The sequence below is a fragment of the Vigna unguiculata genome, chromosome 6 (assembly GCF_037176805.1).
Source record: "Vigna unguiculata cultivar grain cowpea cultivar isolate G323 ecotype 2 chromosome 6, ASM3717680v1, whole genome shotgun sequence".
Classification (NCBI taxonomy): Eukaryota; Viridiplantae; Streptophyta; class Magnoliopsida; order Fabales; family Fabaceae; genus Vigna; species Vigna unguiculata.
This window is the reverse complement of record NC_140797.1, coordinates 36,391,918-36,419,099: the sequence shown is the minus strand read 5'-3', so window position 1 is coordinate 36,419,099 and position 27,182 is coordinate 36,391,918. Positions and strand designations below refer to the sequence as shown.

The 27,182-nt window shown below is 32.3% G+C and overlaps 2 protein-coding genes and 1 pseudogene across 6 annotated transcripts; 1 reads left to right on the top strand and 2 right to left on the bottom strand.

Annotated features, from left to right (window-relative positions):
• Positions 1-3,434: 3,434 nt before the first annotated feature.
• Positions 3,435-4,548, bottom strand: LOC114186778 (protein LIGHT-DEPENDENT SHORT HYPOCOTYLS 5 pseudogene; annotated as a pseudogene).
• A 659-nt stretch (positions 4,549-5,207) lies between these two features.
• On the bottom strand, positions 5,208-17,830 carry LOC114186777 (Rab3 GTPase-activating protein catalytic protein). 5 transcript variants are annotated; one of them, XM_028074787.2, is made up of 22 exons: positions 17,516-17,830; positions 17,361-17,404; positions 17,176-17,239; positions 16,796-16,910; positions 16,623-16,690; positions 16,436-16,533; positions 15,970-16,141; positions 15,013-15,226; positions 13,504-13,615; positions 12,467-12,576; positions 12,247-12,339; positions 11,263-11,394; positions 10,993-11,126; positions 10,253-10,342; positions 10,066-10,151; positions 8,911-9,043; positions 8,739-8,810; positions 8,371-8,410; positions 7,584-7,870; positions 6,195-6,372; positions 5,918-6,129; positions 5,208-5,798 (listed from the first exon to the last, which is right to left on the bottom strand). In XM_028074787.2, the coding sequence occupies exons 1-22, from the start codon at positions 17,597-17,599 to the stop codon at positions 5,502-5,504; spliced, it is 2,835 nt and encodes a 944-aa protein (XP_027930588.1). In that variant the 5' UTR covers positions 17,600-17,830; the 3' UTR covers positions 5,208-5,501. The 5 variants fall into 5 exon arrangements, with proteins under 5 accessions (XP_027930588.1, XP_027930590.1, XP_027930589.1 ...); XM_028074789.2 differs by having other exon boundaries at positions 10,066-10,139; XM_028074788.2 differs by having other exon boundaries at positions 8,911-9,040; positions 17,516-17,829.
• A 2,851-nt stretch (positions 17,831-20,681) lies between these two features.
• LOC114187589 (uncharacterized) lies at positions 20,682-24,572 on the top strand. The gene is made up of 3 exons (XM_028075867.2): positions 20,682-21,173; positions 21,990-23,082; positions 24,106-24,572. The coding sequence occupies exons 1-3, from the start codon at positions 20,830-20,832 to the stop codon at positions 24,394-24,396; spliced, it is 1,728 nt and encodes a 575-aa protein (XP_027931668.2). The 5' UTR covers positions 20,682-20,829; the 3' UTR covers positions 24,397-24,572.
• Positions 24,573-27,182: the final 2,610 nt, after the last annotated feature.

Genomic DNA, 27,182 nt, shown 5'->3' with positions numbered 1-27,182 from the left:
TATATAACAACAATCATAGACTTAAATATAGATGTATCAACCATGCCTTCTTGATACCAAAAGAAACCTCTCAACATAAACATAGTTCTTAATAACTGACCCTAAAAATTAACGTAAAATTAAAGCTCTTGAAAACTAATGTAATAATTGATGATCCTCCCCAATTTTTGAAATCATGAAAGGATTAGAATGCAAAAGGCAAGAACAAAGGAGAAGTCCAATGTAGCAGTGGCGTAGGACCCCTCAAAATTTTGCACAACAAAGACCAATCTCTATCCATGTTGGTACAACTATTAATTGTCAACAAGTTAATGCACCTATCTGTGACCAAAGTGTGCAAAGAAAATATATGGCTCTTATTGCTGCATATTAGGGACACAATACCCCCACCTTACCCCACCTTCTGTTCATTTTCTGTCACTACAAAAACAGAATAACATGTGGTGTCACCTCCTTATTGGATACATTATTAAACCTCTTCTGTGTATTTTTTTTTTTCAGTTAAATATATTTTTGTCTCTTAACTTTTAATGAATTTTAAAATGAGTTTATTTTAAAATTTTTGACTAATTTAGTCATTTATTTCTTGAAATACGTGAATTTAGTTATTTTAATTAAATTTTGTTAGGTTTATCTGATGTTTCGTACGCATTTCATGATTATATTTGAGTTGTTTATACTGTTTGACACATTTTTTCTTTAATATTAAGTCAAATACTATTATGAAACATGTTTGAAATGTCAAATAAATTTAACAAAATTTGATTAAAATGACTAAATTCATGTATTTCGAATGATGAAAGACTAAATTGGTCCAAAGTTTCAAAATGGATTAATTCCATAATTCACGAAAGTTAAGAGACCAAAAACATATTTAATCCATTTTTTTTCTGAATAATTTTCTTTTTACATTGTTATACTCGATAATAGACAAATCTATATGGTTTTAAATTTCATGTAGCAACCTCTATGTAAATGTTTTTCTGCTCCTAATAATAATAATTGCAGTTACAAGACCACATTTTCTCATAATATTTTGCAATATTTGCGATTGTGAAGCTGCAGCTTCTAAATTGGTTCACTTTTATAATATTTTTCTTAGAAAGTTATATTGGTTTGTTTTTGACAGTAGTGTAAATGAAATTTACACAGTTAACATATATATTATTTCCTCACATTATATAAATTTAAATAACTTGATTCATTTGTATACTTTGAAAGTAAACCCTATCATGATGAAAATTTCAATATTTATATTTCTAATTATAAATGACGTTAATAGGATTTCACAGCAATCAATATTTGTATATGTATAATAAATTAATTTAGCTTAATCTATTACAGAAACTTCTAACTTATATTTTTATTTTTGAATTTATAACTTCAATAATGGTCCTTTTGAAATGGTCTTTGTCTGGGACCATCACAAGAAGCATGTGCCTTAAGAAAAAGGAAAAAACAAACCCTAAATCTAATGAAATCCCACCCACCAGAAAATTCTTCATCTCCCCATCTCTATCGTAAATGAAGCATATTTTGTTTTTTCTTTTTGAAATGCAAAGAGATACAAAAAAATTCAGAACCTGAGTGGGATTTTTCTCCTGGTGAACCTTGTGATATTGATCTCACTGACCTATGTATTCTAACATAATAAATAAATAAACACTAAAATAGAACATTTCATGTATTTCATCACCTAATGGTTGTTTTGAGGGTAAAATTGGAATGATATATATATAGAGAGAGAGAGGGTGCAATGAGTAATAAAGAAAGAAAGAAAGTAAATGTTTTTTTATAATTTTTATTTTAGAAAAAAGAAGGGACATATCCCAATTTTCTTTTTGACTTTTCAGGAATTGAGATGGTTAAAGTGGTCACCGCACATAATAATAATAAATAAAAAAAAGAAACAAAAGAGAGTGAGAAATAAACTTTCCTACACGAAATTGTGTGGATCCACAAGAGTCTACAGAAAGCGAAAGTTCTTGTTAAATTCAAAAGTGTATGAAATATTTCTTTAAAAAGAAGAACCAAACAAAAAGTAATACAAAGACATAATTTATATACATTATCATCAGTATATGAATAATGATATATGGTCCAAAATTTCCAATTAACATTTAAAAAAAAGGTGGATTTGCTTTAGAGGTACGAGTTTATTATTTTCTTTATTAACATGTTACAAAGCATCTATTATATAAGAAAGTATATATTTATCTTTGTGAACTTTATGAGTTGTATTTAGTGAGGTGTCGTTTTCAATTGATCATATCTGTTTTATTAAAGATGATTTTGCTTAGAGAGATAGAAGATTCTGCAATAATATTAACAAATGCAGCATTGTAATTATAGAAATAAATTGAGTTATGATAATAGAAACATATAAAAGGGGTTGGCTAATGGTCCTTTTCACACTTAGGTGGTGGTTACCAAAATAAAATATTAGCAGCAATCACAAGGCATTACTTTTTTTTCTTCCATTGATGCATGCATCTATATCTTTTTTATTAGGTGTTGTTTTCACAGAAAGATATGTCAATTTTATAGATATCATATGAGAGAGAGAGAGAGAAAGAGAAAGGGTAAGGCATTGGAGATAATGAAATAATAATACTATGCCAGAAAACAAAGACAAAATTATGAACCAGAAAAACAAAATCACACCACACCAAATCTTAGATGAAGTTGCAAAAGGGGCACCTGAAACAGAAGTTCAAAATATTTTGGTGTAAAATCAAATGATAAGTGCATGTGTGTATCACTGTGATGACCCTGGGGCCATTAAACACTGTTGCATGGAGTGGTATAAAGAAGGATTATATACCTTCTAAATTGACTCATTCTCTGTGTTGTTGAACACAACAATGACTCAAGGGAAAGAAAAAACAATAATCTAATTATATATCTACCTTCAATTATGAAATGACTATGATTATACATTATCATAAATGGATGGGTCAATTCCTATGAAATATAGCCCTCTTATCTGTATCTGTATCTATCTATATATCTATATCTTTGAAAATATCATCATTGTGATTTTTTTTTTCTTCTCTTGTTCAAAGTTTTCAAATCTGTTATGTATACACCAGTGATGGAGCTTCATCAGGTGAAGACAAAAACGAAATGTCTTTTCAAACAAAGATGGTCGATGATCTTGCTAGTTTCCTTAATGGAATCATGAATGAAACTAGCAAGAACAGTAAACCCCAGAAAGGAACCATGAATGAAAACAAAGAATTATGAATCTAACTTCATGAAAATGAAAGCTTTTAGCTCCTCTACAATGGACTATTTCATTTGAGATCTTAAATCATGACATAGTGATAAAGAAACCTAGTGATGAAGTGCCATGTGAAATACAACAAGCTTACACCAATAATTCTAGCTCAACAGTTGATAGAGACTAGAATGATTGAGCATGAGACAAATAATTAGACAATATCTACACCTAATTTTCGTTGATGGAAACCCATCATAATATAATATACAACTTAAATTATAATCCGTGTAATTTAGAATGCTAAATATAGGTATAGTAAGTAACCCTAAAAAATGGTAAAAATCATTAAGTAATCATTGAAATTATGCTGTGGTTGTGCTAACACTTGTTGTTGAAGAAGGTAAACTAGCACTAGAACCAGCGTCAACACCAACCTTAGTATCATTGTTGCCGCTCACTGGAAGAACTATACTACTCTCACCGCCACTATCACTCACCTTAGACACTCTTGTGGTGGACCTCTTGCGCTTCTTCTTCTCGTAGGGGACCCCTCTAGCTTTGGCCTGGCCCTCCTTCACTTCCTTGAGGTAAATCATAACAGCTTTGGCGCCGAACGGATTAGACTCAGGACGGCCACCATTTTCTTCGTAGGCCGCCCTGAGTCGTCCGATAAGGGCGTCAAGACTGCCCCACGCTTGTTTGAGAGGACAAGCGCAGGGTGCAGGAGGGTTCGGGTGTCCGAAATGGGGACACCCGGATATGTGGACCTTGGTTTTGCCAAACTGGTCCAGGTACTTCAAGAATTCAATGACGTGTGCTCCACTGCACCGTGCTAACGTCAATGGGGGCTTGTGGTTGTGCAGGTACTGGAAGAAGGTGTTCCAGTCTCGACGCTTCTGGGATTCATAGCGGCTTGGTGGTGGTGGTGGTGCAGGTGATGATCCTTGAGGTTGTGGTGGAGCTGTGGAAGGTGATGGTGGTGGAGGAGGTTTTGTGGTAGAGGGTGGTTGGGGTTGTGCTCCCCCTGATGATGAGTCCATGGTGAAGACCTTGTAGAACACTGAGGTTGGTTGAGTGTGTGTTTTGTGGTGTGATCTGAATGAAGAGTGTTTTTTTCTTTTTGTGTGTGTGTTGGACTGGGGAGTAGTGAATTAGGTGAGTGTGGTTTTTGGTTTTGTTTTTGGGGAGTGTGAATGAATGAGAGTGTGAAGAGGGTTTGAGGTTGATGTTTTCATGGGAAAGGATTTCTGGCTTTTGGTTTCTTTTTCATGAGTAAGAAAGAAAGAGAGAGGGGGAGAGAGAGGAGAAAAGTGGAAAAGGGAGCATTAAATTGATTGTTTTGGTCTTTGGAGTCAAAGAGAAAAAGCCATAAAAATAATAATAATAATACTAATATATTAAATTTGGACAATAAATAACAATAATTATCAATGATAAAAACATACTATAGGTAGATTTTTTATTTGTTCGGTAAAAAGAATAAAAAATAACTTCATGTTAGAAGAAAGTGTTGACCAAGTCTGAATATCGTTTTGCCAATTTTTTACCAATGTTATTGCTTTTATGTTCTTTGATCGTTTTTGTTTCAAGCTAATTTTAAGATTTACTTAAAATAGATACTTGACCATTCATTAATATTTTAGACCAAGAAATGCAATCTGATTTTTAAACAATCTAAAAAGTTATAATGACCTGAAAGGTCAAATTATCAACCTGTGTTTTTGTAAGAATTTTTTAATATAAGAAAGACAGCGAAAAAAATTCTAATGGGACACGTTAATGAAAATAAAAAATAAAATTTAGGAAAGATGAGTCGAAATGAAATCTTACAGAGTGACTTTTTGAACAAATATTACAAAGTGGCGAAATAAGCTAGTTTTGTCAAATTCAGTCATAAGATAAACTTTTAAAGCAATTAAATAACATCTTAAGCAATTATAAAGAGTGTTCATTCTGTGTTTCTCACTTCCCCAAATGCACATACTGAATGTCAATCCCACTTACTATTGCAACAACTGCTCTTCAATTGAATATCTCTGTTAATGTTCTTGAATAATTTTTTTTTACAGAAATAATGGTATTGGTAAAATCCTCAGTATGTATAAAGTTTCAATTACATTTTGATCCCTATTCTTAGAATTCAATCGACAACCTGTTTCCAATTTAGGGCAGGATTCAATATTTGGGAGGAGATTTAGCAATGATTTAATTATAAACAGATACCATATGTGACTAATTCCTAGAACTGAAAATTTGTAGTAAAATAAAGACCATAAAATTAATCACCCGAGACAACAGAAAGTGCTACACGTAGGTCATTAGAGGTCCCACATATATACATTCTGTAAGTTTGAATTTCTTGTTGAGAAACATTACCACAACGAGCTGCGTAGTGATTACCACTCACTCTATCACGCAGCGAAAAAATAATCTCTCGGACGATTGGTTCATGGCCATTGAGAAGATTTCCCATGCTCAACACTTTTCTCCAAGATTGGTTAGCAGTAGGAGGAACAAACATATTTGACAACACTTCCCTCTCAACGTCTCTTACTTCTTGTTTCTTGTCAAACTCCTGCGCAAAGATTATTGCACCAAAGATAGCAGAAATTCATGTGAGTTCCATGCTAAGAAAGATTGGAATGTTACCAAATCAACAAGGGTATTTCAAGGCATATATTGCAAGCATCTCACCTTTTCACCAATGTCCTCTGAGAAACCCTTTGCCGTTGTTTGAATATAAAAATTGTAGTAATCGCTGAAAATTTCTGTGGAAAGTCGTGGTGCTTTTAAAAGCTTGCGATGAAGGGAAGCTGCAAGAGTCAGTAACTTCTCAACTCGTTCAATTGTACCAGTTAGTCGTCTTAAGTCTTCAATGGTCTCACTATCTCCAGACAAGCGATTTACTGCAAGAACATGTAAATGTATTAAAAATTATTCTTTTCCAATGAAGAGAAAAATGAATAGATACCTTGCAAAGGCCTCAAAGCAGATGCCATTGTAAGGTAAAGTTGCTGCATCTCAGTCTCTATCTGTTTCAGTTCTCCATAACTAGTCTGACTTAGTGTGTCGACAGCTGCTCTGAAGGCAGTACACACCATTTGCTCAAGTAATTCATGTGGTGGTAGAGTTTCAAGGTAATGAAGCACCTGGAAAATTGAGAGCATAAAAATTATAGCACACAAGTAAAATCCATACACTTATTATATAGTAATCTATTTCTTTTTTACATGAATGTACAGTAGCAATTTTTGAAAACAAGAATACTCATTTGATTATTTGACCACAAGAAAATGTTAGATGCGAACAATAATAATTTAAACTTTTATCTGTCTTTCATGGCCCTCAATTCACCAAGGGCATCCAGTTAACCCACTAGGACCTGCATTCCAAAATTAAATCTTCTCGGATAAATATGGATGGAACTCATCAACTTTGATTGCAATGACCCACGAAATCAGATGAAGATGCATGCATTGCATATATTTTTATTTTAACATTAAAATATAATCTACATATTCAAAGATAGCTTTTAGGGTGAAATATGTTTTTAGTCCCTTAACTTTCAGTGAAACTTGAAATTAGTCTCTCTTCGAAACTTTGGCTCAATTTAGTCTCCAATTTTAAATATGTGTAGATCTACTCCTTTTAACCAAATTTTGTTAGGTTTATTTGAAATTTCTAATGCGTTTCATGATAGTATTAGTTGAAAAACACATTTGAAACATCAAATAAACTTAACAAAATTTGGTTAAAAAAACTAAATTCACGCATTTCTAAAAATGCAGGACTAAATTGGTCTAAATTTTCGGAGAGACTAATTACAATTTTCATTTAAAGTTAAAGGATCGAAAACATATTTAACCCTAGTTTTTATGCCCATTCATTTCTACCAATGTCCATAGAGGTACATCAAATGACACATGCCCATGAGTCACAAATCAAGAGGGATTCCGACACGGCACTCCTATTCAAAACTGAAGCACTCCTCTAACTAGACCGGAATTTAGGATTTAGAAGCTGCATCAAATTGACTTAAATTTCAAGATTTGACCATCCCTTAGCGGATTATCATATTTAGTTGTCATTAAAAGAACGACACATTTCATATTCACATCAGAAAGGAAAAGGGGAAAACGATTAGGACAGAACTCCTATTATCATTAAGATCCTCATGATAGATCCACTAGAATGAGGAAACAAAGAAATAACTGCCAATTTTAAATGGGTCGGCTTTCCCGTCAATATGGAAACCAAGTAACAAAAATACTGTTATTCTGGTATAAATTACCGAGTGCTAAAAAATATGTATAACAATAGCAAAAGCAAAATAAATTTAAACTTCCAGAACAATACTTACTTTTTCTCCTTCCCTATTCGGATCAAGAAGAGGCTTCTGTTCAGAAGCAGGAAGAGAAGGTGCACTATTCCAAAGCTTTCTCCATAAATTTCCATGCTCAGACATTCTCTTTGAAAGTTTCCCTTGTGGAGGCCAACTATCTTTTGACTTTTTAGAGTCAAGAGCACTGGATGATGATGATTTACTTTTCTCAGGGTCATCATACTCTTCCCAATCACCAGGTGAATGCCACCGAATAAAATCTTCAAAGATAGCATCTGGATTTGCCGCCTTAAATGCTGACATATCTAGTAACAAAGCCATTATTGGTCTCTCACATCATAAATTGTTATATTGAAGAGAATCTTTGCATGAAAAAAGTTCATTATACCCACCCACACATACAGTTCCATTTGTATCAGAGTAAACTGAACTAACGCCACCAAGCATATTTAGATTCAATTCTGTGGGATTGAGTTAGGCCCACACCCATATTCTAAGAGTATGGTATGGTGAACAAACCTCATGAGTGAAAAAATAGATTAATGAAAACGTCATTCCATTATATTGATGAGGCAGGTACATCAAATTAGAAAGCATTGTGCACATGATCTTCTAGTAAATATGTAATTATACATTTAAATTACTTTTTAACATCACGTGCATCTGCTTCAGAAATCAGAATTAACTGTATTCTTTAAGAAAACAAAAAGGAACTTGAAACATGATCAATAACTACCCAGTGTTATTTACAAACATATGTTTATTACCTATCCATTACCAACAAAAAAATATATGCAATTATTACCTGAAGTTAAGATATCTCTTTCCAGCTGAGCGGAGAAATTCTGAAAATAAAAAGGAATTGCTAATTAATGATGTAATATATGAAATAGAAGTATGGCACGTACATCAGTCCTGCTGCATCCTCTTTTTTCAGTTCTAGATTTGAAAGCAGAAATATGCATAAATTAATCCGATGACAATGAAGCTTCAAAAAATTCAAGAAAGGAGATGAATATCTACACCTCCTTACATATAACCTCATTGTTCAATGGATCTTGTTTTCTCATTTACCTCTATGTGAAATGTAAATAAGGTCTAGGAGGCCTAAGGTTCTAATTTTTATAACACATGATTGCAATTATTATATGCATTGCGAGCGTTTGAGCTTACAAATGAATCACCAAAGGCTTCAACAGCTTTAAGCCTCTCCTCATGCATGTCTTCTGTCATAAGCGGTGCTTCCTGTGGCATAGCAAAAAAGATTAAAGACATTGTATTCTTCAAAAATTGGTGAACTAATATTCCATGACAATGCCAAATATTATTTGGATACAAGAACAACCTGTGTATATGGGGCATGCATACTTTGATGTGACTTGAGTAGCATCATAGAATCAACAATACCAGCAGAACCTCTCCTGGTCAAGTCTGAAGTTTCTTTGTCATTTGACAGGTGCACATCTTCGACCTTTCTGCTAAAATCATTTTTTTTTCCACAATATCATAAATCATTAGTAGTTGAAAAAATGCAGCATTAACATAGAACCAGACACCATTTGTGCTAGAAAAAATTACAAGGATATTATAGTATACAATCGTGACGTGAATTACAAGTGTACAAATCCGTAATTATTCTTAATAGCAGATAATTGTCACAAAAGAAAAACAAAAAACAAAAAAAAGTTGTGAAGTTGAATTTGCACTACCCAGCAGTTGGCCAGTAGGAGAGTATGCACGCACACAACCAAAGAGGAGCCCAGAAAAGAAATTGAAGACACTGTACCAGAACCAAGGATAGATCATCTGATCCCCCCAGGTCTAAGCCAAACTGGTCTTGAAGTGAAAGATTCCAAAACCCGAATATCACTAAAGGAAGAGAATTAAATGTGAACTAACTAAAACTAGTATAAAAGGAAAATGCTATATTATGTGCCATCCATCAGTCAGCCTAAACCAATTAGAGTCCTAAACCAGCACAGATTAAAGAACGAGCTACTGGATAAAAAGAACATAGTTTTAAAATCACTGGTTTTAAAGAAAAAAAGAGATCCTCCCTCCTTTTTCCAGGGAACACCAAGGTTGCTGAATTTTTCATCTAGAAAAATAAATAATTCACAAGGATCTAAATTAGTTACAATAGCCACTTTTTTCTTATCACTTGACAAGACTAGAGCATGTTTTCAGGCCCAATAAATAAAAGTAAACCTCTCTCTATTCTCCTATTAGAATATAGAGGAAAGAATCAGCTTCTAAAATCAAACAAAAAAAAGGCACAAAGGGTCCCTTTATCTAACCAATATACTCTAGTTATATATAAATAAACAAATATGGATATATGCACATGTAGAAACTTAAAAAATTAACTTAACTAAACCAGTAATAAGTGGAGACAAAAAAACGGACAAAATCGCTAAAAGAGAGTGAGTTGTTTCTATAAACAGTCAGAAGAGAGATACAAACAATAACAACCGAGCAGGCTCTCACTTGCTAAGTTCACCTGTCAACTTTCCCAGAAAAGCCATCACTGGAGGTATGTATACTGACTGAGTCATCCCCAATTACACTTTCATCCTGTGATTCAATCTATTAACACCCAGTGAAAAAAATACTGTAAAGAGAATACAGTGCAGTAATACAACAATTGATTTAAACAAAAACCAAGAGAGAAAAAACCAGTTTGTGACCTCACTCATGGAATCTATTTGATCCAAACTTCCAATACAGTCTTCATATTCTTCATTCAGCTGGATCTTCCTCTCAATGCATATTGCAAGCTAAATAACAAAGCAGAAAATGTATCAATTTTGTCAATATATGCTATATATAATATGTAAAGACCAATATATAATATGTAAAGACCAAAACATCTGAGCTCACTGAAATATTTCTAGTTTTTCTTATAATGACTGATCTAGGGTAGAACTCCACAACAACAAAAGCCTTATCTGACTAGGTGAAGTCAGTAACATGAATCACATGACACCAACTATGACCAAGGCGTTGAGGGTGCGTGAGAGGAGGAGAGGAAAAGGGTGACCTATATTTGGAGGTAGTTACCATTCTCACATGTGAACCTTGTTTTAGAAAAGTGGATGACATGTAGTAGAGGACGTGGTTATTTTCATATCCTGTGAATAGGAGTTGAGCTGTGAATAGGAGTTGAGAGGTGACTCTCTTTGAGAGATCCTAGAGTTCTATTTTCACTACCCTGAAGTGGCATTTTTGTGATAATACCGGTGGCTTGTTTATCCCTACTTCTATTCTGCCTTTTTGTTTCTGTTTTGTAACGAAACGAAGTACATATGACCTTATCAACAACCATATTTATGCAAAACATAAATTTGCACATAAAATATATACAAAGCAAACAAGCACACAGTGAGTAGATTTCAGTAAAGATTCCTTATAGATAAAAATTTATTACCATCTGAAGTTTCTGGTTAATCAAACAAGTGGACAGGTCAATTGATCCATTAGTTGGCATCCTGGGCAATAGTTGTGACTCCTCCCAACACCACCTAACCTCTCGAACAAACTCTATCCATAGCACAGCAATAGCTGACAGACCAAAATTGGGTAATGCAAATGAGATATCTCAGAAAATAAATTCGTAATAGATGAACTATTTATTCCTACTCTCTTAATTAGGTTTAGGTTATACAACAAACAAACCATAATTACTATTGGCAAATACCCCGTATATTGCAGTTGCCAAACCAAAGAGAATGTAAACAAAATTGTGCAAACAGTGAACCAAGAGGTGCGCCTTTTATAGCTCGAGAAGTCTTATTATGTCCACTATCAGCAAAATCTGAGAATTGTACACCTGCAGACATTACATCAGTGATTATAGTAAAATATGTGAAGAACCAACATTAAATTTAACACTAAATTGGAGGCCATTTCGTCATTCAGTATCCCAAACTAGCTTGCTTTTAGCAGATTCATTGATGATAGATTGCATGTAGATACAGAACCTAATGGACTGAGCCTAACTCAATTCAACAACTATCTTAAGAGGGGGGAGGATTGATCAATTTTTGTAAGGAGTGGTATCCTAATATTCCTAACTACAGAGGAATATCTAAATACAACCCTTCTTGATGCCCAAGACGAGACACCTATAGCGTGAAATTTGTAGAATGACACATCTATGACAAGCCCGACATCCACACAAGATGGGTTTTGACACCATTTTAGAAAAGACTGTGCCTAAATCAATCCCGAAAGAAAACTTGGGTGGGAGAAGACTGACCAAGTCATAAGTAGGCTGGTCTTATTTTAATGATTAATGAATTAACAAACAACAGCATATGTACTTGAGTATTTATCCAAAATGGAAGGCAAATAAAGGACGAAGAACTACATACCCTCAATATACCTAACTATTGTGGGATATCTTATACACCCCTCCGTGCCCAAGACTAGGACAGATATAGCACGAAGCTGGTAGAATGACATCTATGAGAAGCCCAATAGCACGACAAAATAGGTTTTGATACCTTATTAGAAAAGGCTGTGCCAAGAGCAATCCCAAAAGCAAACTCGGGAAAACATTGACCAAGTCTTATAAGTAGGCTGGTGATCATGTTTTAACAATTGATGAAATAACAACAGTGTAAGTACTTGAGTATTTTACCCAAAATGGAAGGTAAATAAAGGAGAAAGTGTCACATACCATCAATAAACAATTCTTTCAGCACACGATCTCTAACTGTTGGTGAAGGTATAACCATTGCCGATTTTATATTATCAGAACCTGGATTTTCTACTGCAAAGGGCCAGAAAAAGGGAAAATAATGAACCATGTGCCAAAATGCACTACTAACTTTGAAACACAAGCCTGCATGAATAAGTGAACTAGTACACCATAGAATGCACCAAAAACAAATTCAAACCTGAAACAAAATCTTCCATAAATTGTGCCTCAAATGACATTTGCAATGCATCAACCAGAAGACACAACTCAGAAGAAAATCCAACCGGATTCCCACTGGAACCTTCAAGTCTATAAGTAAAAAATAATACCACAATATTCAATTTTATTAATTATTTAAAAGCATAAGTCAATGTTACTGACTTTTAGAAGTAATTGACCTAAAATAATGACAAATTAAATGTATCTATTAAATATTGCTAGTAGGGGTGGAAATAGGTTGAGCTTAAGTAGCCCTGGGCTTGACCTTCTTTAAAAAATAAAGTATGGATCTGGTCTATTACCTCTTACAGGCCTTTTTTTAAGGGTCGAGCTTGACTTGCATGAAAGTCTGCCCTAACCTGTTTAAAACTGTTTTTTTTTTAAGTTTTTGAAAGGCTAGTGAAATTATTGTATTGGCTAAATAAACTCATTAATAATTTTAATTTTCACATATAATATGTTTAGTTGACTTTGTTATATATAATTATCTATATACAACACAACAAAAATAAATTACTGATTTAAAAATCTAAATTTTTATAAGGCCCTTAAATATAGTATAAAGTTATCTTTCAATAGTCTTATGAATTTAACCTTCAATGGAGTAGGTCATCATGTTTAGTAATTAAAAAATAATATATGGTTTTAATACATATAACAAATTTAAAATAATAATAATACAAACAAAAAATTATTATTCATATTTTCTTAAAAAGGTTGACCTATAAGCCTAAAAAGCTTTTTCGTAAAAGCCTAAGTCTGACCTATTTTCTCAAAAATAATCCGTAGTCACCAAAACGTTGAAGAATACCAGAAGATTCTTGAGTGTTTTAACCATGCTGAACAAAACGAAATTTCTGGCAGTTGTAAATTGAACAGTGATTCGAACCACATTGAACCTTAATATTATTTATTAAAACACTTTGAGCAACAGTATCAATTAATAAAATAAGCAGCAATTGTTCGAGAGAAATTTGGTTTCTGTGACACATAAACAACTTAAAATTTGGAGTAAACCTTAGAGAGATCAACCACTTCTCTGCTTCATGTGGTGAAGCATTTTCCAGTTCAGCCATTTCCATAGAATTTTCAACCATCTTCTCTGACCATATTGCAATCAGTTCAAAACCTGCATGCGGCCCAAGAGTAACTTAAATGGAACTGGTATTGATATCAGATCAGAGAGCTTCATGAAAATAATGAAAGTTGGAGAGGTTTTATTACTCAAAAAGACAAGATCTAGACTAAAAGCACCCAAAAATAAACCCATAGTCACCAAACAAACTTCTCTAAGGGACAAATGCAAATAGACAGAAAAAAGAGTAAGAAAAACTATTCAAATATGCTCAAAAAACCATGCAAATGGACCGGGAAATATGTAAATGAGTATGGGCAAGAACAAATAAATGGAAAACAACCATACAAATAGGAGAAAAAACGAATGAGAAAAAAATTCAAATGTACAGAAAAGAGAAAAGATTTGGAGACAGAAATTTATTCAATGGGTGAAAAAATGGACAAAAAAAATGTCAAAAGTGATAGGGAAAAATCATAGAAATGAATGTAAAAAAAAATAATATGTAGGAAAATGTGCAAAAAAGAACATGTAAATAGGTGAAAATGAACAAGAAAGTAGATGAAGGAAAATTTCTCTTTTATAATATATATATAAACACATATGATCACAATGTAGAATATAGACGATAATAAAATATCTATAAGAAATATTTTTGCTTTTATATTTTATTCCATAGAACCTAAATATTATACTATATTAACTTATAAAGTCTATGTTATAATATGAATATATGGTTGTTTATATATTATTACAATAATCATGATAATAGTACTAATAATAATTATTATCATAATTGAGGGGAGATAAGTTACTTTAAAAGTAAATCTAAACAAGTCACTCTCCATCCTCATCTTTTATTTTCTCTTAATCTAACAGTAAAAAAATGGGTTATTCTTCAGAACCATTAGTTAAAAGAAAATAATTGGTGATGAGGTAGAGTAATTCCTTTAAAATTACTTTTGGAATAATTTAGTCTCCCTTCATAATTATTATAATATAGTAATGGTGGCAGCAATAGTATAATGATAAAAAAGAATAGTATAAAAGCAGATAATATAATATAGTTTTGTAAGGTAAAGTAGGTAGAAGAAAAAATCCTTTGTTATTATTTATATAAATTATTGGAGATACTCTTAGAGTTTGGGTTTTAGGACTTAATTCAACACAGGTGAGAATTACACAATTTATTCGCTCTATTTAAGACAAATTTTAAGTCTATACAGATTCTGATTAAGGCATATTATAGTCTATATTGAATCTCTGAAAATCCTACATGTTTTGGCTCTAAAGTCCCATGTGTATTCTTTGCACATTGAAGAATCATTATACAGTAAAACCCCGTTTGTGAATGGTTGAGTGTCAAAATTCACCAAAATACCTCTAATGAAAGCATCCAATCAAGAAGCCCAGCTATTTTTACCTACAAAACCCTACATCCTAAAATTTACCTTTAACAGGATCTTCTGCAGAATACCACTCACTCCAAGAACAATCATCATCCCACTGCATCCCATCGGATATTTCACCAGTAACATTTTCTTCAGATTTGCTAATTTTGGCAGCTTTCATATTGTCGTCATCATAGGGAAGTGTTCTGAATGTCAACTTCATTGCAAATCGGACTTTGAAATTATGAACAGACAGATCCAATGTGGAGTAGGCCTTCAGTAACAAATGGACATTAATCATTAAAAGTGAAAGTTAGAAGAGTAGTGCAGACATAAAGTCAAAAGTTTATATAGAGCTGCTGGATATAAGACAAATCACAGGAGGAGCTTATTGTGTACGCAAAGTTTACAATCAACATATGTTGTGAAGTAAGCCAGAATATATGATGGGAAAAAAAACAAATCACACAAATAATTTTCTCAGAAAGATGAAAATAATTGCTAATTCTTTAATCCAAATATTGATGAAAGAAAAACATCCACGATTTAGAAAAACTGTTACATAGAAATATAGCTCATGTGCAATACCATAGATATTTCATATGTTGTTCTCCAATCAAAATCAGAGTTTCATCTTGGTAATCCATGCTGACCTTTAATGCATGCACAGGTTACTAAACTGGAATTCGAATTTTGATTAAACAACACAAAAAGCACCTATGGTATTTCTCGTAAGTTGTGTCCATTTTCTTATCCCTCTTACAGAATGATTATTCATTATTCATTCATGTAACCAATCACTTATTTCAATTCACAGTATCCATCCCCTTAGAGAAGAGGTTAGACTAAATTGCAAACCCTTTGTATCATTGCACTATATACATCTGCCTCAGCTTAAAATAAGAGGACCAAGTATAGAAGCACAAAGCAGGGAGCGAATACAAAATTAAAAAATGGATGTGTCCCAACTTCGTAAAATCAAATAGATATTAAATTGAACCGGGGAGAGAAACTCACAAACTTAGATACAAATAACTCGTACAGCCCCTCCAAATGCATGAGTTTTATTGGAACCTGACTACCAATTCGATCTGCTTCGAATCTTCTAGTAAAAACAGTGCCCATGCTCTGAATTCCAATATAAGCTTTCCGAGATGGATCATGAACTGGAACAAATGCTGGCCATAAACTATGAACCCAATGTCATGAGAAAGTACATCTCCACTTTAATGACCTAAACTAAACTGGATATTCAACAAACTCTATTTAAACCATGTAAATAATAAGATTTTAATCCCATAACACAGCAACTTCTCCTAAAAAACGAGAGACAACACAAACCCAAATATTAATGTGAAACAAGTTGAGTAGTTATCACATGCAAATATCATACATAAAAATGCAATACAAATATGGCATGCACATAAGTTATTCTAAAGTTTCACTACTCCCTAAGTGTTAAAGAGCAATGAACAACGATTACCTCGAACAATTAGACAAAGCAATCGCAACAGCACTCAAGAGCTTGCTAGCCTCTGGAGCATCAAGAACCACACCACTTGCACTCTGAGGAGCAATTACCTAGTGAAATACATGTAAAGTAGTGTTTCCTTATCCATAGTAGAACCATTAAAATTCCAGTGAAAGGAAAGACGCAGCATTAAACATACCAAAAACTCATTTACACCAAAACATAACTGCAGATCATGCAAATCAAAGTTCCAGTCTGCAATTTCCCCTGCATCAAGCAGATAAAAACAGTAGATTAGAAAAAACACTTTCCTGAGTCTAAACATCGACCTACTAGACATTCCTACCCAACCCCAACCCCAGAAAAAATTACCATCTGGGTCAGTCTTGAAATAGAACTCCATGCAGTAACTTTTCATGGCATACTTCATTTCAGATTTCACCTTGTACAAATTACCGGAATCCTCCAGGGGAACTGCACCTTTTTCCTAGGTGAAAAAATAGATGAAGATGATCATTCCGATCCAAAACAAAAATGGCATAACCTTTTATTTTCCAACGGAAAAAAACGCAACTTCAAAATCAACACAAACCCCTCCATCAACACCATGCAATTCCTTAAACAACATTTTAAAAAACATAATTGAAGAAATCATATCATATCACAAACAAGCATGTACACTTGTATAGCAAGATTAATTTGACACCAACAGCATTCAAATTAAGCCAGCTTCTGTTATTTCCAACACTTACCAATAAATTATTCGGTGCATTAGACATCCATGCCCGTAAAACTGCCTCTATTTCAGAAATAAACCTACAAAAGCACGAAACAAAAACTTAAATTAAGTTTAAGTTAAACGCATCTTCTATCTATGCATTCGAAGAGCACACACACAACAATGTGAACTAATAAACAGTCATACGCAGAGACACACCGTTCCCACGAAGAAGCGACAGTGAAATCATCAAAGTGTTCGACCTGGGAATTCATGAACACGGAAACGAATCAGCACGTCTAAATCCGATTCAAATTGAGGAACCAAAAATAATTTAGATTCGGTAATTTTTTGCAATGAAAATATACACTTACTTCTGCCTCTTCTTCTTCATGTTCGGTGAGTTCATCGTCAGTGGTATCAAAGTGGATCTTCCTGCTAGAGCTGGAGGACGCCATCGAATCCGAAAATTAGCACAAGGTTCACAGAATGCGAAACATCGTCACCAAAATCGAACGATTTGATTCGTTGTTTCTCCGACGAGATCAAAGCATTGCAAGCAGCGCTGAGATCTGAACGTGAATCAATCAAACCAGAATTTACTTCTTAATAATAATAATTATTTCTTTCTTTTGGGTGTGATGTGTAGAAATTTTAAATCAAGACAGAATCTATCTATCCTTTGAGTCATAACCCAACTTCTTTAAAGTATAATAGTTTTCCTTTATTTGGTGGGATTTGATAAAGATGTGACTTTTTTTTTTTTTGGTTGGTTCACAAATTATTTCCTAGAAGGATACAAAGTTTAAAAAATTTAGTATTTTTTTAAATTGAGTAATTTTGCGATGATATAATTACTTAATTTTTATTTATTTATTTCTTGTTTAGAATAATAACTTTCCTTTACTTTTATCTCATTTATTTCTGAATTTTGTGTTTAGACGAAGAATTTTAATAATTTAAAAAAATTAAAATATATAATATTCCAATTATTTATAATTAAGCCCAACTCTCAAAAAAGGTTTCAATATTCACCTTATGTGTTGAAATTCATCATTTGAATATAAGAACCACATTTAGGAAATGTTACTAACAATGAAAATTCAAAATGAGAACATAATGGAGGTGGATGACTGTATTTGTCTTTTCTTGTGCGTAGCATTAATATGTTGTAATATATTTTGAGTACATTTGACAATTAAATAAGTTTATCATTGAATGAACTTAATTTCACTTTATGCAATGTTTTTATCATTACTAATGTGAGTTTATTGTAATATGTTGTTATTTAAGGACTACATATAAAATAATGTTGTTATTAATTTTCCTCATAAACAATTTCATTTAAATTATTTTTATCAAATAATTCACTTTTTGACCAAATAATTTCTTCAATTGAATTAGTACTTAAATTTATTTAAACTAATATTTCAATTTTATTTTATTTTATTTCATTTCAATATAATTTTATTAATTTTAACTTTAAACTAATATTTCAATTTTATTTTATTTTATTTCATTTCAATATAATTTTATTAATTTTAACTTTTTTATTTTAAATGACACCTCACATTTCATTTTAACATAATTTACACTAATAACATTTTATTTTAAATTACTTTTATCACCAATGGTGAAACTGTAATAAATAAAAATTACCAAATAAAACATTTTTTTAATTGGTCAAACACATCACTAACTAATTTTCAAAAAAAATTATCCCATTTTTCTTCATTTCTTATCATTTTTTTCTTAATCCAAATAACATCACTTTTACTTATCTTTTCTCTCAAATTCACTCTCTTGAGTTCATCTTAAAATTCAGCTAAAATGTTAAAGTTGAATGAAAGAGAGATAAAACTTACGATTTTATTAGGAAATTTGTATGTCTAATTTTCAATGACTATATCATTCTAGTATATTTGGATAAGACAATTTAAGAAAAAAAAATTATATGGTCAATTTGAAATTCTTTGAAACAAACATAAGTTGTTTGGATGGAAAAATTAAAATTTAGGACAGTTGAAGAGTTACTTCAATTAACTAAAACAAAAAGAAAAAATTGAAATTCCACAACTAGTCAATTCCTCTTTATTATATGTCTCAATTTGACCATGGATCATAGGCCAACCCCAACCCCTTCCTAAATAAGTCTCGATTTTATTTTCCAATCAAATTGGCTCTAGTTAACCTTCAACCATATTGTCTCAGGTAAACATTTGAGTGTATTGACTTGGGTCGACCTTTGACCGTAAGTGGCTTGATATTCGACATTGGTCGTTTAGTTTGAGTCGATTTGACTTAACATTTAGTCTGCTCCAACTTGACTTGATTATTCGGTCTGACCAACTTAAAAATGCCACGTGTCAGGTCCTTGTGTGTAACACGTGGCATTATCAGTGTCACATGACATTGCAATGCCACGTGTCAATGTCACTATCAGATGTCATTGTGTTGATTTCAATTTAGTCCCTAAATATATCAATTCAGTGTCACTATAAGTATTCTTGTTTTTTTAATTATTATTTTTTTTCCAAAATAGAACAATATTGTCTCTTACTAATTTTAAACCAAAATTTTTATTTGTCTGAATGTTGTACTAATTTTTTTTATTAAAAATGACTTAATAAAATGACTTTTTACCATAAAATTTTAATATAAATATCAAATACTTAATTTTTGTAAAAATTTTATACTTAATTACTTTTAATTTTATAAAAAATGGATTTTAATTATTAAAAAAAATTATGTCAAAATTGAATCAGATACACATAAGTAGGTATTAAATTGAAACAAAAAGACATATATGTGGACTAAATCGAAATCAACACAATGACATTTGATAGTGACATTGACACGTGGCATTGCAATGCCACGTGTCATACACAGGGACCTGACATGTGGCATTTTTATTTCTTTTCAAAAAAAAAAATCACATACTGACACGTGGCACGTTAGTCAACTCCATGTGAAAGGAACCTACTTGAAGCATTTTTTCAAAAATTGGATGCCAATTGACACTTTTTTAAAAGTGGGTACCAGATTGACACACATGTATCAAAGTGGGTACCATCTGAATAATTAAACCTATAGATAATAAGTAAATTATCCAATAAATCACATGAAAAAATATATTTATTTGTACTTTTTAAGTTGATTATCTAAAAATAACTATCATGTATTGTTTCTATACAATACTTACATTTTTTTTATTTTTTTATTTTAATATTTTCAGTATCATTCTTATAAAATTATATTAATGTTAAATATGTTTTAATTTTTAGTAAAAAATGCAATTATTAATTTTTTAAAATTTTAGTTACTTTAATTGTTTACATTTATAAAGTTTTTTTAACAAAATTTTATAACTTTTTTTAACGTTTCACGTATTTCTAAAAGTTAAAAGATTAAATTAATAAAAAAATAAAAAATAAACTAATTCTAATTTTAAAATATCAAAACTATATTTAACCCATTATAATATTATTACTTTAATAAAGTAATGGAAATTCAAATGCTTGCTCTCTCTGCTGAACCTGCTGAACCTGTAGTAGAAAAACAAAAAGCACGAGTATTCTCTTCATCCTCCTTTTCCCACTGTAAGAACAAAAACATGGTTACTCTCACAGACTCCAAAGCGTGAACCTTCTGAATCCTCTTTCTCTCATCATTTTTTCTTCGAACTTCAATGGCCGCAGCGTTGGAGTGCTGGTCGCGCCGCACCACCAGTGACGAGGATGACGCATTTCTCGCTGCGCATTCTTCGCAACCCCGGGACTCTTCTTCTTCGTCTTCTCCCTCTTCCTCTCTCGTCCACAAGAAGCTCCTCAAACTCACGCGCAACGTCTCTGAAGCTCTCGCATCCCTCAGAAACTCCCTTACCGCTATGAATGATTCTTCCAAGCCTGACGCACCTCGCAACTTAGTGTGGACCACCGTCGTGCGCAATCTCAGCCATATATACCCCGGGACCCATCTCCCTGAGAAGCTTGTCTGCAACATTCGCAAGCACTATGACTCCCTGCCTCTCAGGTTCGGATCCCAACCTTACTTTGCTCGTTTGCATCGGTTGCGATGGGTGGGGACTTATGGGTTCTTGAATGAATGTCAATGTGAAGAGTGAACAATGAAGATTCAGTGCACTTGTTTTTTGGGTGCGTTTAAGGTCACCTAGTACGGTGACGTTTTTTTTTCGGACATGCATTAAATTAATGTTTTGGCGCTATTCTTAAATCTGAATTGGAGTTTTATTTCGTAATAAAGGTTTTCATTGCATTAAAGGTCAACTTAGATTACTGGGTTGAAACTTTTATTTTGGTGGGAGTTCAACATCTAATGCATTTAAGGAGTGTAAGTTGTGTTCTTTTTTTGCTTTTGAGAATGGGGTTTGCTTCTTTTAATTTTGGAAGCTCTAAAGTTTTCAACTTGGGGGTGATCTAGTATGAATGTTCGTGTTGATGCTAATTTTCTTGTGTTTAAGGTCACCTCAGTTGGACGCTCAATGGTTTTAATCTTGTGTTTTTTACTATGGGAAATGGGTTTTGCTTCTGCCGTTTTAGAAGTTGTGTTCTAATCCGAATGTGAATGCGGAGAAATGATTGTATGGTCGATCTCTGTGTCACACCCGACCAAATTTTTTATTGATGAAAAAATTTAATAATACTACTTGACTATCATTTCGAAATTGATACTGTTGGTCTCAAATCATGTAATAATTTTCATGAATGTGAATGCGAAGATTTAGTAGCACTGTGTTTGACGATCACTTACTTCGGTGATGGATTTTGCTCTTTTTTTTAGTTCTAAAATTCTAGAGTTTGTGTTATTTATTTATTTTGTTTTTGGCAGTTATTCTCAGGCGGGGTTTGATGTGAAAGATGTGTTTCTTCACATGAAGCTGATGGAGCAAGCTTTGGAAGATGAGCAGGCTGCGATTTTGATTCAAGAGGAGGGGGACGGCGAGATTCAACTTCAGGGGTCTTTGTTAAAGTTGACATTCGCTTGCAACTCTCCTATTTCATGGTCCGCAATGTCAAGAGCGTTGGATGGTTACTCCATTTGTTGCAAGAAGATTCAGATATTTGAGAAGAAAGGATTCACCCTTGGGATTGTGCTTCTTCTTGTACTGTCTAGTGGTAGGCATGAGAAGTTGGTGACGACCCAGGTTGAAAACGCTCTCAAGATTTCCATGAAGAGGCCTAAAGCCAGTGGCGTGAAGCTTCCCTTTGGGCTTTGTGGATGTCAAGAAGAGAACACCAAAGAGAGAGGACATGGAGAGATTGAGGAAGATGGTGGTGATGCATGTTGTGGAAATGGGTTTGATAATTTTAGCCAAAAGATTCAGCTTCAGGTGCCATTACCTAGTTCATCTTTTCATGTAGCGGTAGATGAATGGCAGACTATTCAATCAGGTGGGGATGATATTGAAAAATGGTTGTTGAACTCTGATCGTCTTGAGTTTGCAGAACAGATTGGGCCCAATTCGTATAAGGGGATGTACATGGGGAAAAAAGTTAGCATCGAGAAGCTTAGAGGGTGTGATAAAGGGAACTCTTATGAGTTTGAGCTCAGGAAAGACCTGCTGGCATTGATGACCTGTGGTCATAGAAATATTATGCAATTTTTGGGTGTTTGTGTGGATGAAAACTATGGGTTATGTGTATTGACAAAACTTGTGGAAGGTGGATCTGTTCACGACTTAATGTTAAAGAATAAGAAGCTTTCGAGCAAGGATGTTGTAAGAATTGCAGTGGATGTGGCTGAGGGAATGAAGTTTATGAATGATCACGGTGTTGCATTCAGAGACCTTAATACGCAGAAGATTGTTTTGGATAAGCATGGGAATGCTTGCTTGGGTGATATGGGTATTGTCACTGTTTGCGAGAGTGTTGGAGAGGCAATGGAGTATGAAACTGATGGTTATCGGTGGCTAGCACCAGAGGTTTGTCCCTATCAAACTCCTTTCAAGTTAGAAATGTAATTACTGAAATTATGAAAAACCTGCATAATGTTATTCGAATTCTGTATTTGCATCAAATTTAGGAAATGTCTTTTTGGCTTTTAAGTTGTTGTTCCAGATCATGCTTTAACATGTCATGATTTGTTTTTAAATAACTCTCTTACTCTAGCACCGTGTATTGAAATCAGATTTACTTGTAAGATTCAATTGTAACCCGCATGGCAAAGAAACATAATTTTAATGGTTGCAATGTCTAATAACAACTTTTCTTAATATATGCGAGTATCATCTTTCATGTGTTTGAGGTTGGATCAAGTTGTTATGTGAATTTTTTTCTCTTTTTAGCACTTTCGCTGGTTGTTTTGTTTAAAATCATTAAAGCATGTTCAAACTAAAGTTCTAATTCATGTGTTGAGCTCATCTATAGCAACTTAAAGTATCAATCTGTTAGCTTTATTGCTTGGAGGATGTTGTTTAGATCCATTGTATGTAAAATGCAATGCTGAAACTAGACATCTAAAAAACAGATTTCATGTCACTTGTCTTGGCATCATTGTTTGAGCATGCCTAACATGGCTTAATAATTGTTGTGTACTTTCACTTTATATAGTGTATGCCATTGTTTAAACACCACTGTATATCATTAGACAAATCAGTATTGTGCTGTGTAATGCCAATTGGACCTTGATGATTCATTTCAAATGGAGCCCACACACCTTAAACCGTAAGCATGATCTGACCTCCTCCTCTTGTACTTATTTTTGTCCAATTGATAAGGCTGCTTGAAGCCTTTCAAGCCTTGTGCTCGGACAGAAAGTAATGAATGAAAACTATTGATTAAAATCGTTCTTTCAATGTGAAAATGCAGGCTTCAATAAGAAATGAATAAAGTTCATGCACCTTGGCTTTGTCTGATTGTGATAGTGTATGAATTTTACTATATTATTTTGTATAAATGTGAGATAACATATATGAATTTTTGTGCCCTCTTTTTTGTTGAAACAGATAATTGCTAGTGATCCAGAGAGTGTAGCAGAGACATGGATGAGTAATGTTTATAGTTTTGGAATGATTATCTGGGAGATGGTAACTGGTGAGGTAGCATATTCTGCATATTCACCTGTGCAAGCAGCAGTTGGCATTGCTGCTTGTGGCCTAAGACCTGAAATCCCCAAGGATTGCCCTCAAATTCTGAAGTCTCTCATGATAAAGTGCTGGAACAACACCCCTTCAAAACGCCCTAACTTCTCTGAAATTTTGGCCATATTGTTGCAACAAAACAACTGCAATAGGTAAATTTATTTTGTGTTGATAGTAATTTGATACCAAACATCCCAGTCTCAAGGGATCTTCGTCTTCATAGTTCATACACAACATGAGTCCTCCTCGTTTTTATATCAGTAATGAAAGGTGTAAAGTTTCCTTTTTCTGTTTCTTTTTGACAAATTTGTACCATCTCATTACCTTTGTCATCATGAATCTACTGCTTTTTTTCTTATGATGGCAACCTGAATGATGAAAATATTACATTTCTTTTCATATTGTTTGGTTATGACTTACTAGCGAGACAACATTCCCTGGTGAAAACTAAGATTATTATGTAAGGAATAGAAAAATCAATTTCAGTGCCTACATAATTTGTAGGCTACTAGGATCTTTTGTTCCTTTCATGACTATCCAAAGGGTCCCATTTGATATTATGTTTCTTTAGTTGTGAAAATGTCAAACACCTTGTCCCCATTTTTCTTGAAATATCCAACCTTTTCATCTTTTATGCATCAGATCGATGCAACCTATGCTCACTCTGTACTGGGCACATAGAAATTTACGCTTATCTGCTTCAATGGTCACATTGAACATTGAAGTGAGTGATGCAAGTCTGCAACAACCACACACATATCTCATCATGAACACTATTCATATGCAATACATAGAGGGAGGAACTCAATTGATATCGCATTTATTTGAATTTACATATAATAATGGAATAATGGAGACAACCTTTTCCATGAAAAGAAATTATCATATCAAGAATGTTTAAGGATGTTTGGTAATAATATCATTGTACAACTCAATATTTGAGAGATGAGGTAATCGAACATGAACTTGCTTGTTGAAGTATAGTAGTTAGAAAATGATGGTGTACCTTATAATTGATGTTTCCTTTTGACACTCAAATTTTTAATGGAATTCATTAATAAATCATATAAAATATTAAGTTATAAATAAATCATAATTATTTGCAAATCTAATATCATGGAGTGGAAGAAGCACATGCTGCATGTGAAAATGTGATACTTATGTCAGGTGTACAACACTTCATTTCTTTTCTTTTTCCCTTCATTTGTTTATTTTTTTACTGCTAACTTTAGGTAGCCAGTAAGAAAAATACTATAATATTAACCTTTTATAATTAGACATATATAATATATTGATATGTGAGTAAGGTGTGAAGTGATACCACTCAAATGGTTATACTTTCACGTTCAACGAAATTCTTAATTAAAATTCAATCATAGACGATAGACCCGGTTATCTTATTCATAGCTTCTGACACATGTCATGTGGCTAAAGGTATCTGGTGTTATCATGAGATCTTATGAAAAGAGCAAAAACATTTGCTTGAACCCAATTATATATTAGAATTTGAAATTCACCTTCCAATATAATGAGTATGTATAATACACAACATTTATGATTCTAAATTACAAAAATACATATACTTATAATATATTTTAATATTTTTATTTATTAGAATGTAACCTATCTAGAGAGGGTGAGAATTCCATTATTCCTGGTTGGAGTGAATAATTATGTGATTTATATTTAGATTAAATTATATATTTGGTCTCTATTTTCATTTAGTTTTATCGATTTAGTCTTAATATCTGTTTTTGTTGATCAATTTTATCTTTTTTTCAATTTTGTTCAATTTGATTTGTTTGTTAACTCCCTTCAAATAAAATGGTGACGGTCACATTTCCTTAGCTTTTTTTTTTTTTGAAAAGATGTTTGTGTCAATTCAACTAAGTGTCATATGTTAGAGTTAATTTTTTTATTTTCAACTTGATTTTCATCTTTGTTATTTTTGTTTAATTTAGTCTCAATTATTTTTTTAAATGAAGCAATTTTGTCTCAGCAAATTGAGATCAAATTTAAAAATTTAATTTTTATATAAATGTTATATGATGTTTTTATTAAAATTCAATTTTTTATTAAATATTTTTGGTTTAGAGTTACAATTAGTTTAAAATTTTGTATTAATGATATTAGTTTTTATTCTTCGAATTTTCATTCTAATTTTAAACTGATCGTAACTCTAAACAATAAATATTTAATTAATTGTGAATATTAAGAAAAACATTATAATATTTATATAAAAGTTAAATTTAAGATTGCTCAATTTAAAAAAAAATATTAAATTAAAAAAAATAACAAGATCAAATTGAATATAAAACATTAACTTTAATATGTGACACATAATTGTATTGTGAGGTGAACATTTTTATAATCATTTAAACGGACTTAACAAAAAAATATCAAATTGAACAAAATTAACAAAATTTATTGAAAAAATATATATTTAAACTAAATTAACAAAATTACAAAAAAAATAAAAACTAACTGTGTTGCTTTTTTTTTAACAAAATATTTAGGTAAGATAACATTCACTTTGTTAATTAATAACAAATTTGTAAATAATCCCTGTTGGACTATGATCGATGACCGTTATTTTTATTCTCTTACTTACTCTTAACAAATTCGTATAATAATTTTTTATTTTATAATTTAATTTAAATTTATCATGTTGATTTAATATTTTATTATTAAACAACATGTGGAGTGGGAGTATTTATTAAACTGTTAATTAACTATTTTTTTCTGTTACCTCGATGCAAAATTGTTATTTTTCTGTTACCTCTATGTAAAACTGTTAATTATATTAATTATATGTAAAATTGTTATTTTCTTTCTGCATAAAAAAATCTTTTAACGCACATTCAATATTTCTTTCAATGAACATCCCATTTTTTTTACATCATTTAATGCATAATATAAGATGAGCTGGATAAAATTATATT